This window comes from Spinacia oleracea, chromosome 1 (genome assembly GCF_020520425.1).
Source record: "Spinacia oleracea cultivar Varoflay chromosome 1, BTI_SOV_V1, whole genome shotgun sequence".
Lineage (NCBI taxonomy): Eukaryota > Viridiplantae > Streptophyta > Magnoliopsida > Caryophyllales > Amaranthaceae > Spinacia > Spinacia oleracea.
In genome coordinates, this window is record NC_079487.1 from 88561947 (window position 1) to 88575469 (window position 13523).

The 13523-nt window shown below is 37.4% G+C and overlaps 1 protein-coding gene across 2 annotated transcripts; it reads right to left on the minus strand.

The window, feature by feature from the left end:
• Positions 1–410: 410 nt before the first annotated feature.
• On the minus strand, positions 411–7290 carry LOC110792515 (guanine nucleotide-binding protein alpha-1 subunit). Of its 2 annotated transcripts, none has more exons than XM_056835821.1 (14): positions 7028–7290; positions 6879–6963; positions 6666–6738; positions 5860–5897; positions 5673–5762; positions 5443–5520; positions 5181–5288; positions 4960–5061; positions 4282–4337; positions 3525–3659; positions 1633–1726; positions 1488–1547; positions 1326–1405; positions 411–880 (listed from the first exon to the last, which is right to left on the minus strand). In XM_056835821.1, exons 2-14 carry the CDS (start codon positions 6936–6938, stop codon positions 703–705), a joined length of 1152 nt encoding a protein of 383 aa, XP_056691799.1. In that variant the 5' UTR covers positions 6939–6963; positions 7028–7290; the 3' UTR covers positions 411–702. The 2 variants fall into 2 exon arrangements, with proteins under 2 accessions (XP_056691799.1, XP_056691794.1); XM_056835816.1 differs by having other exon boundaries at positions 6879–6944; positions 7028–7289.
• Positions 7291–13523: the final 6233 nt, after the last annotated feature.

Sequence of the window (13523 nt, forward strand, 5' to 3'; positions counted from 1 at the left end):
AGCCACGCATTTCTTTCTACACGGATGAATGCAAACTTGTGGGTAAATGATAACGCTGGATGCTCAGAGCTCTAAATTGCTTAGTTTAATTCTATCAATTAGGAAATCTCTCTCTAAAAGTCTGCAGAAAGAGCAGAAACACTCGTGTCCCTTGCTTTTGGATTGGTAGGTTGCCTTAAAAATAACTACATGATTAAATGAAGCTAGCAGAACTGTACACAATTGCCTCTTACTTCCATTATTTTCTACTAACCTCATTCAGCAAATGCAGCAGGCTGTAGCCCACATGATGCTATAAATTCGACATAAATTCTTAATCAAGTAATCCACGGACCATGGTCCTTTTAGATCAAAATAATAAATATTGATGATAGAAGAATTCAGAAATATATGGTTTTACTTCAGTAAAATTCTTAGCGGCCAATAAATAATCTTCTGATTGAAATATTAAGCTACAAGGTATTCTGGCGCTCCAACAGGATGGAGGCAAGACAATATATGTAACAGAGAGTTCAAACTTCAAACATGTGGACTCAACACTGTAATCTCTAAAAGTAATGTAGTGTAAAGACAGTAGTCAAATTTGGTGTCAAAAAATTCTGGTCCCTCTTTTAATTAATTCAATTTGACACTTCAACATATGATCAGAACCCCCCAGAACCAAATACTATTAACAAACTCACACCGAAATGCCATTCTGTATCATAACAAACCTGCCTCAACAAGGTTTCTCCTTCTGAGAGTCTCATCTAGCAGTTTGAAAGTCTTCTTTACAAGCTTCTGGTCAAGAGCAGTTGTTCTGTAAATCTTGAAAACTCGATCAACACGATCAGGGGCAGTGCATTGGTAATAGAGCTCCTCAAATTTCTTCTTAACAAACCTGACAGTCATAAAAATGTGATCAAAAGATATTTTACTTGCCAATAACAACACACACAAATTATTCAAAATGTTGAATTAAACATGATTTGTCTGCTTCACATTTTGTATGTGATCCAACAAACTTCAGAAAAGCAGGAACAACAGATGCAAGATCGAAACTAATGTATATTTATATATCAAAGATTTCAAGATCTAGAAAGCTATCTCATTGCATTAATGAGCTAATGGCTTAATGCATCAAGAACTGAACACAAGCTTAGTCACTCAACTTCTCAACTTGTTACCATTCTAACTCTAAAAGGCAATTAAAAACAAACATGTTCACAATGCATTTGAACAAAAAAAAAATGGATAAGCAAAGCTATGGAACCCCACCATTCATCACCCATATAAGATTGCAACTAAAATTAACACAGTAGCCAGTTAAGCCACGAAGTTCTTACTCGTAGGTATGCTCAATCTCTTGTTGTCCAGACGAAACTGGCTGGTAATCCTTAAACCATTCGCATGTACTTAGTGGAACCTGTTAATGATCAAACCATGATACTTCAATACATGGAATTTAATCAACAAATTCTCAACAGCCAAGTACTTATTGACCTTACTTTCTGAACCTTCTTCTCGAAAATATCAAACTTGTTCAGGAACAGCATGATGGATGTTCTCTGCATCAAAGGGAGGGGTTCAAACAATTAAATCTCATCATGAAATCATTACGCACACCGTAAATCCAGAATAGTAGAGGAGAACCTCAAAGCAGCGCTGCTTCAAGACCCACTCAAAAAGCTCCTTAGTTTCAACCATCCGATTCTTGTTCTCATCCTCATAGAGCATTTGATCATAACTTAATACAGTAGAGACACGAGATCAGTACATAAGTTGCCCCAAAAAAAAAGCATCTCAGATCTAAGTGAAACAATGTTTGAACTTACAAACACAAAGGTAAAATCTTAGTATATAATAAATCTATCAAGCACTTGAAATAACATATGGAGTTTACACCACTCAGGGAATCTAAATAACCTGGAATGATCTGTATACTATCATAGGTAAATCATACAAAAGATCAAACTCCTCCTGCGCTGCTGATCTATCTCCAATTCATACTTCTTTCCTCTTGTCCAACACCAATTTATCTTCAAACCACCATTCTTCACTTTTCTCCGTCACCAATCTCTCCTCTCCAGCACCACCACCTCTTTCCCTCTGCTCCATCCGCACTTAATATTTGACCTCTGGGGGGTCAAATTTGACCACTGAATAGGTCATGCTCAAAAGCGCAGGGTTCGGGGAAGGTACAAATGTAGGCAGTCTTACCCTTATTTTCATAAAAAGTTGTTTCCAGGGATCGAACCCGAGACCTATCGGATAGCAAGTAGACATTTGACCATTGTACCAAGGCACGACCTTCATATTTGACCAATAAACTTCCAAATCTATGTCAGTTAAAAAGAACCCCTATGTCCACTAATTGTCTAGATCAAACATTTCTTCTATTCAGTCTTTGTACTTATTTAAAAGTTGGGGAAGGGGGGGGGGGGGGGGGTTAATTTTGAATGGCCTAATGGCTGAATTCTTCTTTGTTATGGTGAGCTACAATTGAGCAAGAATACGCCTAAAAATATTCACCATTGGATTTATTTGGTAATGAACTTGAACTTATCAAAATCCAAAACAACCAGTAGAGATAAGGTCCGATTTGAAGCATGGAAGAAATATTGGCTTATTGAGTGTGCAAAGGTTACTTTTGAATTACGTTCAACTTTGCTGGAATCAAGCTCAATTCTTCACTCCTCGAGTGATATATTCTGATTTCTGAGGGTGGACATGATATCAGGATGATCAGACTTACATTGCATGTAACTAAATTCACTCTATAACTTTGAGCTCAACTAGAGAGTAGAGACTCGTTTCAAATTATTTTAAAAACCAGGATTGACTTCTTTTCAGCATTTGAATGTTCTCACTTCTCAGTCAAGCAATCTTTTGCATTTGGAGAAACCTGTTGGCAGATAGGACAGGGGACCTTAGGGATATATCCTTCTATATATGAAAGAGAAGAAACTAATGCAAACACTTTTATGAATCTTCCTACAACATGATGCATTTTCTTTAATTTTGTTTATGCAAGCTCATTTCTACCTTTTTCATTTTCATCTCTGGCCTTAAGGGGGTAGATGCCTCGAGCATAAATAGTTCATTTGAGATCTAGTTGCACAAAAGTTGGTGAAAGTAATGAATTTGATAGTTTTCTCACTTTAGTTATTCTGTACTTCAATGCGAGAATTAGGATCCCAGCAGGGAAAATTGTCCTTGGTTGTATTTCTGTATCCATAGAAAAGTGATTCTAATATTTCAGTTACATTGGCTGTGATTTTCTGTATCCTTGTTTTTCTGTAACCTACTGACTCTAGTTCATATCTGTTTCAGTTTCACACCACCGGTTCATCTTCATCAATCAAGAACCACCCATTGAAAGGAAATTTGTCTAAGTTGTTAGATATTTGAGTCCTTTAAGTCCTAGAAGATTTGAAGTAAAATATCATTCCGACAGGTGATGTTAACATCCTTAAATATGGGACATGAATCTTAGTAAAATAACACCATTACCGTACAACAAACAAAAGGAACGAATATCTTACTCGCTTATAGCAGCACAAAAGATTACTGCTGTAACACCTTCAAAAAGATGGATCCACTTTCTTCGCTCATTTCTTTGGCCTCCAACATCAAAAAGTCTATATACCTCACCACTTTTCTTATTTTCTCCAACTGGACTGTAAATTTGAAAATCAAGTAATAAAGAGACAAGAAAAAGGTGTTAAAAGTCATATGAATTTTTAGACAGAAATAATTAGTACTCCCTCCATTCCTAAATAAGTGTCCTATTTCCATAAATAGCGTTCCCTAATAAGTGTTCTATTTCTATTTTGGGACATACACATTTCCCACTTTTCCATAAAACATGATTGTTATTTCTTACACATTCTACACTTTTCCCACTTTTCCATCCCCACATCCACTTTTAGTTGTACTTTATCAATAAACAATTATCTACTATATCCTTTCCCCAAAAAAACACTCACAATTATTATTTTTCTTACACACTTCTCATTTTTCTTAATCCCCGTGCATTCATCCAAATAGGACACTTATTTAGGAACCGAGGGAGTAGATAGTTAGACACAGGCCCATGCAAATACCAGAGACAACCTCCATATCACTGAAGCACACAACTACCTAAAAACAAGTTCCTTAAGTTTTTATACCAATGAAGGAGAGATAACAAAGAGACATGTTATGGAGAAGGAGAACTACCATTATGTTCAGCTGAACTGGGAATGCAAAAGTAACTAGAGTGAATTCAATTCAACAATATCCATAGAAAATAAAGTTTACCTGAACTGGATCTCAACAACACCTGTTGTGCGGACTCGGGCATAGAGAACATCTTCCTGTATACAGAAATTAATCATTCAAATATTCAAACTTTATCAACTAATAGAGAAAAAACAGCAGAATACCCCATGAATGCTGATTCCTGACATAACTTAACAGTTCATTCCAGTTAACATTGCAAAGTATGAAATACCGTTTTTTAGAATGAAAAAATGCTAGCAGTATCCATTTGGTTGTCTTCTAGCATGACATAAGTTATTATAGATTTAACTTCAAGAAGGAAACTGAGGAAAACAGTGTATCCTGTGGCTTAAAAGATATTTAAAGTAACTGCGGTCACTTCCTTCAAATTAAACGAATGCAATGCATGTGTGTGTGGGACAGTGGAATAAATAGTTACTTGGGACATTAGTAACATTACAGAAAAACACGTAACGAGCAAATGTGCAGAACTTGTGATACCCCCAAGATGCTGCTCCCAGTTGTTCTATTGTCAGCTAACTATAACCTTTTAAAAAACCATGGGTTCACTATACATTCCACATTTTCCATGTTAGAGGACCATTTTATATTTGGGGGTAAATCAAAGAAGTGCTCCTAACTTAAACAGAAAAGTTAAATTATGTTTTCCACATAAGCCAAAGAAGTGCCAAAAAGTAATGTAAAAGCATGACGTACCTTTGTAGGGATATAATTTACATCAGAAAGTCTGTCTAGGTGTTCCATGAAATAATTGGCACAGTCTGGAAGTTGGAGTTCGCTGCTGCGGGCATGAGTTTCCTATAGAGAACATGTGAAAGTGAGTAGAGGCCGTTTAAGAATACAATCATATCAAGTGAAGCCATCACAAAAAGTGCCATTAGAACCAGCGTCTTCGAAGACCCAAATGCAACAACAACCTGAATTGCCGGATCATTCCATATTTTTTCTATTTCCTCAGAAAGTTCTTTGGTGAGTTGTGGATAGTCCAACCTGCCCCCAATTTCTGACAGCTTGTCCCCAATTTCCTAAAAGGAGAAGCATCATTTAGAAATTTCATAAAAATAATGTTCCCTCCCTCCCAAAGATCAAAAATAATTCAAGAAAACTAGCAAATCAGAGAAACACTGCAATGAAGAAAAAAGTTCGACACCCAAGCCAAACCTCTAAATCAAGTCTAACCTTGTTATCAGGGGACAAGCTATACTTTGAAGAATCTGTTTCATTTTGAGCCAGTTCCTTGGAACCATCAATCAATAACTGACAAAAATGAACATATATGGATTAGATATTCAGTAATTATTAAAATCTCAGTCAATCAGCAGGCAAAAATCAACCGCAGTATAGTATTAGCAGTTTTCACATGTCAAAAAAGGGAAACAACCGACACACCCTTTTCAAGTATTGCATACTTTGATAGTCTGATAGACATTGGCATGAATAACGGGTGTATAGCTGTTCAACTCTGCATCATCAAATCCCATCTGAAATAAAAGTTTAATCTGCAAAACAAACTCGTGTATCGTAAGACATCACTGATTCAGGGAACATATAATAAAGTATGGAGCACAAAAGCAATTGTAAAAGCAGGTTGCTTGCCTGCTTAAATATTGTTGACTTTCCGGACTCTCCAGCACCTTCATAAAGGAAAAGCATCACAACACCGATATAAGTCAGGGGAAAAGGTCGCTCTTGTGGAGGTTAATTGTTTGTACATAGACAAAAATCATAACATTCACTCTTAACACACGTAGGCTCTGTTCGGTTTGGTGTAAAAAAAAATTAGTGAAAAATGATTTTCCACGGAAAACATTTTCCAAACACAATTCCAAACTAGTTTTCCTTTCTGTGGTTCCTTACATGAAAATTCAAACAAAAAGGAAAGTGGCAGATGTTGGGTGAAGATTAATGGGAAGAAGGAAGAGAGAGGTAAAGAGGAAAAGACGAAAAGTGGATTCTCAAATGGAAAAAGGGTTTTAAATGGAAAAAGGTTTTCCCACCATTGAGGGAGCTATAGAAAATTGGCTTCCATCCCTTAACAAACCAAACAACGTAAAATAATTGAAAAGTGGAAAATCGTTTACACCAAACCAAACACTTCCTATAATGTGTGTATTACAACAGCACCCTAGAGAGAATATCGTTGTTGACAGGGTTAAGGGGAAGTCAGCATATGAGCAGTGTCACTGATTACACGAAGGAATCGAATGGAACAATTATTTGTTTGGTTTTCCTACATCGTTTCCCGCTTTGGAAGGGTTTGGTTCAACAAATTATAAAGGTACGAGCATTGAGGCTTATTGTGTCAACAATGGCGCGATCAACAAGCATAATTAGTATGGAAATCGCAGCAATTAAGAGTTGTTGCGCAATATAATTGATGGAAGAAAGGGAAGTGAGCAAACCAAGTAATAAGAGTTTCTGAATATGCTTTTCAGCAATAGTCTCTCGCTCAATCCTTCTTTCTATCTCTGTTGCCTGAAATTGAACAACAGCAATTGAAATTGAGCAACGGCAATTGAAAGTGAACAACAGATTGAAACTGAACAACAGCAAATGAAAGTGAAGAACAACAATTGCAACTTCTCATTATTAATTTTAGAAATGTTGATGCTTGCCTGGGCATTTTCAGCATCAGGTTTGGTGGAATGTTGATGCTTGCTGCAAAGTAGTCCCATGCTAAGCTGCCGGATACAAATCAAACTAGAAATCTTATGAATTGTAATTGTAATTCAAAATCATGAGAGAGAAAAGGGAGATGCAATACCGTATGGAATTGCAATTGTAATTGTAATTATTCTGTAAATTAGGGTTCAGCTGCTTATGCTAATGGCGGTGATCTGCAGCCGTAGTGGTGGACGGTGGTGGACGGTGGTGTTGGGTGTTGGGTGTTGGGTGACAGAGTGACAGCCTTGCTTGACTGGATTTTAGAATTTGGGAATTGGGCGTCTTCACTTGAGTGGAGTAGTTCAGACTTCACCCAAAGTTGACTGTTTGAAAGTTGTGAATGGTCTATTATTTCATTTTTCCTGGAAATTTAAAGTGCCAAGATCATCATGTGTGCTGTCAAAGAAAAAGTTTATCATGTGAATGGTTTTTCATTTTTCATTTTTCATTTTTCATTTTACTTTGTACTCCCTATTTACGATCGGTTATAAGTTTATAACTGGTGAATGGTAAAGTCAAGATTATTTCTATGGTTACAATTTAGAGTTTGCGTCAAAAGAAAAATTTAAAATTCAGGACGCGTACAAATTATAAAATAAAATTAATATTTTAAAATTATATGTACAAATAATCTAACTAGACTCCACGTCATTATATAATTTGTTGTAGTTTAATAAGAATTCATTATCAAGCTCTTCAGTTTTTTTAAAATAGAACGCTTTGACTTTTGCACTATTAACAAATTCTACTTTGAATATCGTTAATGATTTAATGAAAGGTGGCCAACTTATTTTAGTCTAGTCTTATGGTGGTTGTTGAGGTGGAGGAACTTCTTTGTGTTTGAGCGAACAAGTGAGATTCCAGTTGACTTTGTGTATTTTCTACAAATCAGATTTGCAGAAACAATCAAAAGTCTAGAGAAAGCAGTTGAGGAAAACACGAGAAAAACAGGTACTAAGATTATGGCTCGTATCAACTGGCACGCCCCAAATGAAGGTTGGTATGTTATGAACTGTGATGGGGATGCAAATGGCTCTCCTGGAGTAGCAGGAGGCGGTGTTATTATACGCAATGACGAAGGGAATTTTGTCTCGGGTCTAACCACAAATTTTGGTAACTGCATAGCCTTTAGAGAAGAAGTCTTGGCCTTGATTTGAGGTGTAGAGCTAGCCAAGAACCTCCAAATCAGTGGAAATACAACTAGATAGTCTTACCCTTGTTCAAGCCTTAAGCAACAACAATGATTGCGGTGGATGCACCCATGAAATTAACTACATCAGAAAAATGCTTGAGAGCCCAGAATGGTTGTTGAAGGTAGCACATATTTATCGTGAAGGGAATCGAGCAACTGATTGGTTTGCAAATCAAGGAGTACCACAAGAGACTAGCATCATCATTTTAGATTATGTTCCATTAGCTCTAAGTAGGATTTTAGAGGAGGACATTCGTGGTGTTGCATTACCACGGTATATCCTTCCTTAGATTTAGTTTAGTTAGTGTGTTATGTAACACCCCGAAATTTTTAAACTTGATTTATTAAAATTAATAATATTCATTAACTTAATTTCGTTTTTAAATATTTAGAAATAATTAAATTTCATTACTTAAAACATTTCAAAAATTTATTTTAAACGACAAACTCATAATCGAAAAATTTATTCATATTAACGATATTTTATGAAATAATTATTTCAAAAACTTTGTTTTAGTTAAACATTTCTATTTTAATCAATTGCTAAAAATATCAATAAATTTCAGAATTTTGGCCTAACTATGTGAAATTACTAAAACGCCCCTATAGTGCAAAATTTTCATTTTCCTTATCTTCCTTGCTCTTCACGTACAAGTAAGAGGGGAGGAATTCATTCATCCCTCTTTTTCCTCGATTCAGTCTTGGTTCATTTGCTTGATCCCCAAGGATGGATCCTTCTTCACTCTTCTTGGCTCTATAACCAGACACATTTTGCCTCAATTTTCCCAACCAAAATCAATTAATAAAACTGAAAATCACCCCATTTTTTTCTTCCTTCTTCGAACCACCACCAACAACAACCACCGCAGCCTCCACCGTCTACCACCACCAATACCTACTACCCAACACCACCCCAACCACCCAACACCACCGCATATGCCCTCCCTCACTCTTCCCTCCTCCCCGCAACCGCACTCCCCTGCTCCCTTTTTCTCTCCTTTGGCGCGCCACCAGTGCCGCAGCCACCACACAAGGCCATTCCCCCGCCTGCTCGATTCATTTTCCTCCACCCTCATTGCTGAACCTCTCCTCCCTCCGCCCAGAACCAACCGAAGAACACCCCTTCAAATCCCCTGTTTTATCTCTCCCTTTGCACACTCGCCACCCTCCCCTCGTTGTTCTGCCACCACACAACCACCACCACCATTGTCTCTCCGGCGCAACGTTATTGCACCGCCCAGGACCCGAGCCTAGCCGCCACCTTCTTCCTCTCCTCCCTCTCTGTATTTCCCTGTTCCTCTTCGTGCCCCCCTCCCCTGTTCGTGCTTCCCTTTACTAGAAATCCAAAACCAAGTTTCAATTTTTGAAACTTTGTTTTTTCCTTAAACCCATAATAAGTTGGGCCAAATCTAACCATTTGGGCTTTGGGTAAGTTAAAAATGAATTGTTATGTTCAGATTTTCTACTTATTAATTTTCATATTTTAATAAATTTTGATAATCTAATTATTTACTAATAAATTGCTTATTATTTTCAGGAAAGAAAATATATTTAATTATCGATTTTATAAAATAAGTTACTATCTTGACTTAATAAGAGTGGAATAAAACTAATATTCTTGTAAAATTGATTTATGAAATTATAGAATGTATATATATTTTAACCTGGATCTCGTTTAATAATATTTTCCGTAATTTATGAAAATATATTTTTATTAAATCCATTATTTGTAAAATTCATTGTTTATAAATTATGGTTATAAAATATTAGTTTTATAATTTTTATCGTTTTAATACTAATTCAATAATTTAATATTTTGAAAGAATTCGGACTCATAGCTCAGAAAGAACGAACCAAGGAAAAGATTTAGCGAATCGCGGAATTGAGGTAACGGCTATTGTTAGTACCCGCAATTCCCTTATAAATGTGATTATGAAATTATGACGATATGATTGAATTTATGAACTAAATATTTTGACATATTTTTGTAAGGGAATACAGTTAAATACATATAACATGTGCGGAACAATCCCCAAAGCCAGGAAATATGTATAAAACACATATTAAGCAAACTTACATTTGAAGCGTGTTTTCCCGAGTTTACGATTCACGAACACGAACAAAGAACTCCAATTGTCGTTCCTCTATTTGGTTCACCGGCAGGTTCAGATCCGTCTTGATAATTGTAGCTTAGACAATATTCAAGAGTGTTTGCTTTTTGGGAAGAACAGTTTTGTGTAGAGAGCAAAACTGAAACTACGTAATTTCTGAATTAGGTTTAGGGTTGGAAAAACTAACTTAGAATTGTGGAATATAACCTAGGTTATATTAGTGTAACCGGCCAAGGCACAAGGCCTTAACCGGCCACACGCATGCCCACACTCACGCAAGCCCATACGCGGCAGCCAAGCAACACAACAGTGGGCCGCGGGCCTTGATGCTCGCTTGCTGCGCTGCTGCCCAACTGCGCGCACATGTTGTGCCGCAGGCTGGCTTGCTTACTGCATGCGAGCTTGCTGGCTCGTTGGGACTTGCGCGTAAGCGCGCTTGGCTCGTCGGGTCGGCAGCTGTAGACACCTACTTTTGTCCCCATTCCCAAAAGGGAAGGTTCGATGATGAGAACATAAATCTCCACTTGGCAACGCATCTCCTATAAAATAACGAATCTCAATCACCCTTTTCATTTCACCCGAAACCTGCTATTTATAGAAACCTGCTATTTATGGAAACCTGCTAAAAATAGTAACTTCCGTAATGGGTAGTTGTTAAAAGTGGCAAGTCATAAAAGATAGAAACCTGTCAGAATTAGGTGTTGCACTCCAACATAAATCCTAAATGAGATAGAAATTGCGAGAGGAATCCTATTCCTAATATGATTCGAAAATAAGAGTTACGTATTAATTAAAATCCTAACGAGCCTAGAGTTCGTAACGGGCCCAGACGCATTCCGTCATAAATATAATACGCACTAAAAGACTCGAATAAGTCTCAAACACTCCGGATTCTAAGAGTCCAAATCTGACAAAGAAAACGGCCCAGACCCTATTTTCAACGCCTGGCTCTGGGCGCCGAAATCTTCAGCGCCCAGCCCTGGGCGCTGAAATTACCTGGGACGTGTTCTTTCCTAATTCTTCGTGGATTAGAGCTCTAAAATTCTATCTTTCCACGGACTCTTTTCTATAAATATAGCCCCAAATTCGACGTGAAACAACACACAATTCATATTCTGAGTATTGACTCCAACCCCTAAGCCTAAGCCTCACGCTGCGAAATTGATCCCGCGTTCTGTCGCAATCGATCCAAAAATCGAACAGAACGTATCCTGTCCCGTAACTTGAGATTCGTTAAATAAAAGGAGAAATAGCAAAGTCAAAGTGGTTAGTTTTCTGAGAACCGTGACGCACCTCTCAAGGGTGCGTCGTAATGTGTCCCTTCGCATGATTTAATTGCTTTCCTCGCCCTTTTATAAACTGTTAAACTAATTAAATCCGATTGTTCTATCACGCCTAATAAAGATAATATTTTGGGAAATTGGATTATCTTGCTAGGTCCCTTAAAACAATCTAAATCAGATAATCGCGATCGATCTAGTATTATATGTTGCATATTGTTAAAATTGACTCAGATTAGTTTAATAGTTAACACATGTCCCTTCAATTATTTATGCTGAGCTAGTAAGGATATCATGCCTCTGGAGTTATCGACGAGCGAGTTGAAGGAAATAATGCCCTTGGTCCAAGTATGCATTCTATGTTAAGTCTAATAAATGCGGTTCAGTATTAATTAACAAGTTAATAATTCAGTGAGATCAAGTGAGCTGAATGCCTAGCTAGAGGCCGCTTCAGTTCAAGTGGAATTAATGATATTAATCCACAGCTTACTCTTGACTGAACCCGTAGGGTCACACAAATAGTACGTAAACGGATCAAGTATTTAATGGCATTAAATACTCCATCTATGAATATTCGGAACCGACGGATCTTGGTTTCAGTGGGAGCTAAGATCGTCACAGGCAAGAAATGAATACTCCGGAAACGATGATATTGCCGGAAACGGAAATATGGATCGTATCGGAAATATGAATATTATCCAAGTCGTAGATGTTGCCGGAAACGGAAACATGGTACGTATCGGAAAATATTATTGGAAATGGAAATATTACCAGAATTGGAAATATTGCCGGAAACGGAAATATTGTCAGAATCGGAAATATTACCGGAATCGGAAAATAATTCCGGAAACGGAAATATTAAATATTTGTTCGAAACGGAAATTAATTCCGGAATCGGAAATATTAAATATTGTTCGTATCGGAAATAGATTCCGGAAATGGAAATTTAATCGGAAGCGTATCGTACGAATTAGCATCGGACGAGGCCTGCCGGACGAAGGCCCAGCACGAAGCCAGGCCATCGCCCAGCAAGCACGCACGCCACAGCCCAGCGCGCACAAGGCCGCGCATGCGTGGGCCGTGCTGCGCGGGCTGCTGCTCGCACGCGCATGGGCAGCCCTTGTGGCTGCCGTGTGTGTGTGAGTTTCAGCTCATGCGAGATTCCTGAATCTGCAAGAGTCAGTGTATGATTAAATGTCTATTCCTATTGGATAAATTGATTAAGTAGAATTCGTGTAGAATTCTAATTCCAATTAATTCGCATCCTACTAGGATTACGATTCCTTTTCCATAACTCTATAAATAAAGGCCTAGGGCTCATAATTTATACACAAGTTTTCAAGTATTCAAAAGTGAGTTTTTGAGAGAAAATCAAACACACATCTTGCTCAAAAGTGCCGAATTTTCTGAGTACCTTAAGGGCGATTCTAGTTGGTCAATCTTAAGGCGGATCCGGACGTGCTGTGGACTTTCTACGGAGGGACGACACTTGGAGTCCTAAAAGACTTGTTCTTGTTCGGTTCGGGCGCAGCTAGGGAAGGCACGCAACAAAGAGTATGCATCTAATTATGCTATATGATTATGTGTAAATAATATGTTTCCTGGGTTAATGGTTGTTTCCGCATGATCTATGTAAATGTCATATGTATCATAACCTAACAGTGGTATCACGAGCCCCTTATTATTTTCATAATCTAAATTGCATGAACATGGTTAAATATTACAAATTTGCAAGAATTAAAAGGGGTGATTAATTTTCGTAATTGTTAATTAATTGCAAATTGCGTTTATTTAATTATACGTACGCAGTTTTTCGGCAGTTTCTTCGTTACTCATCCAAATCGAGTGATTTTTGTGTCAATTCCGTATGTAAAAGGCATTCTAAAATTTTGACAAAAATAGTATTTTTCTGCCGAACCCAGAATTCTCAAATTCGAAGCCTAACTATGACTTTTCGAAGGTTTTAGTTTTTCGGATGCAAAATTTCGTAAATTTAAGATGTTAAATTAAATA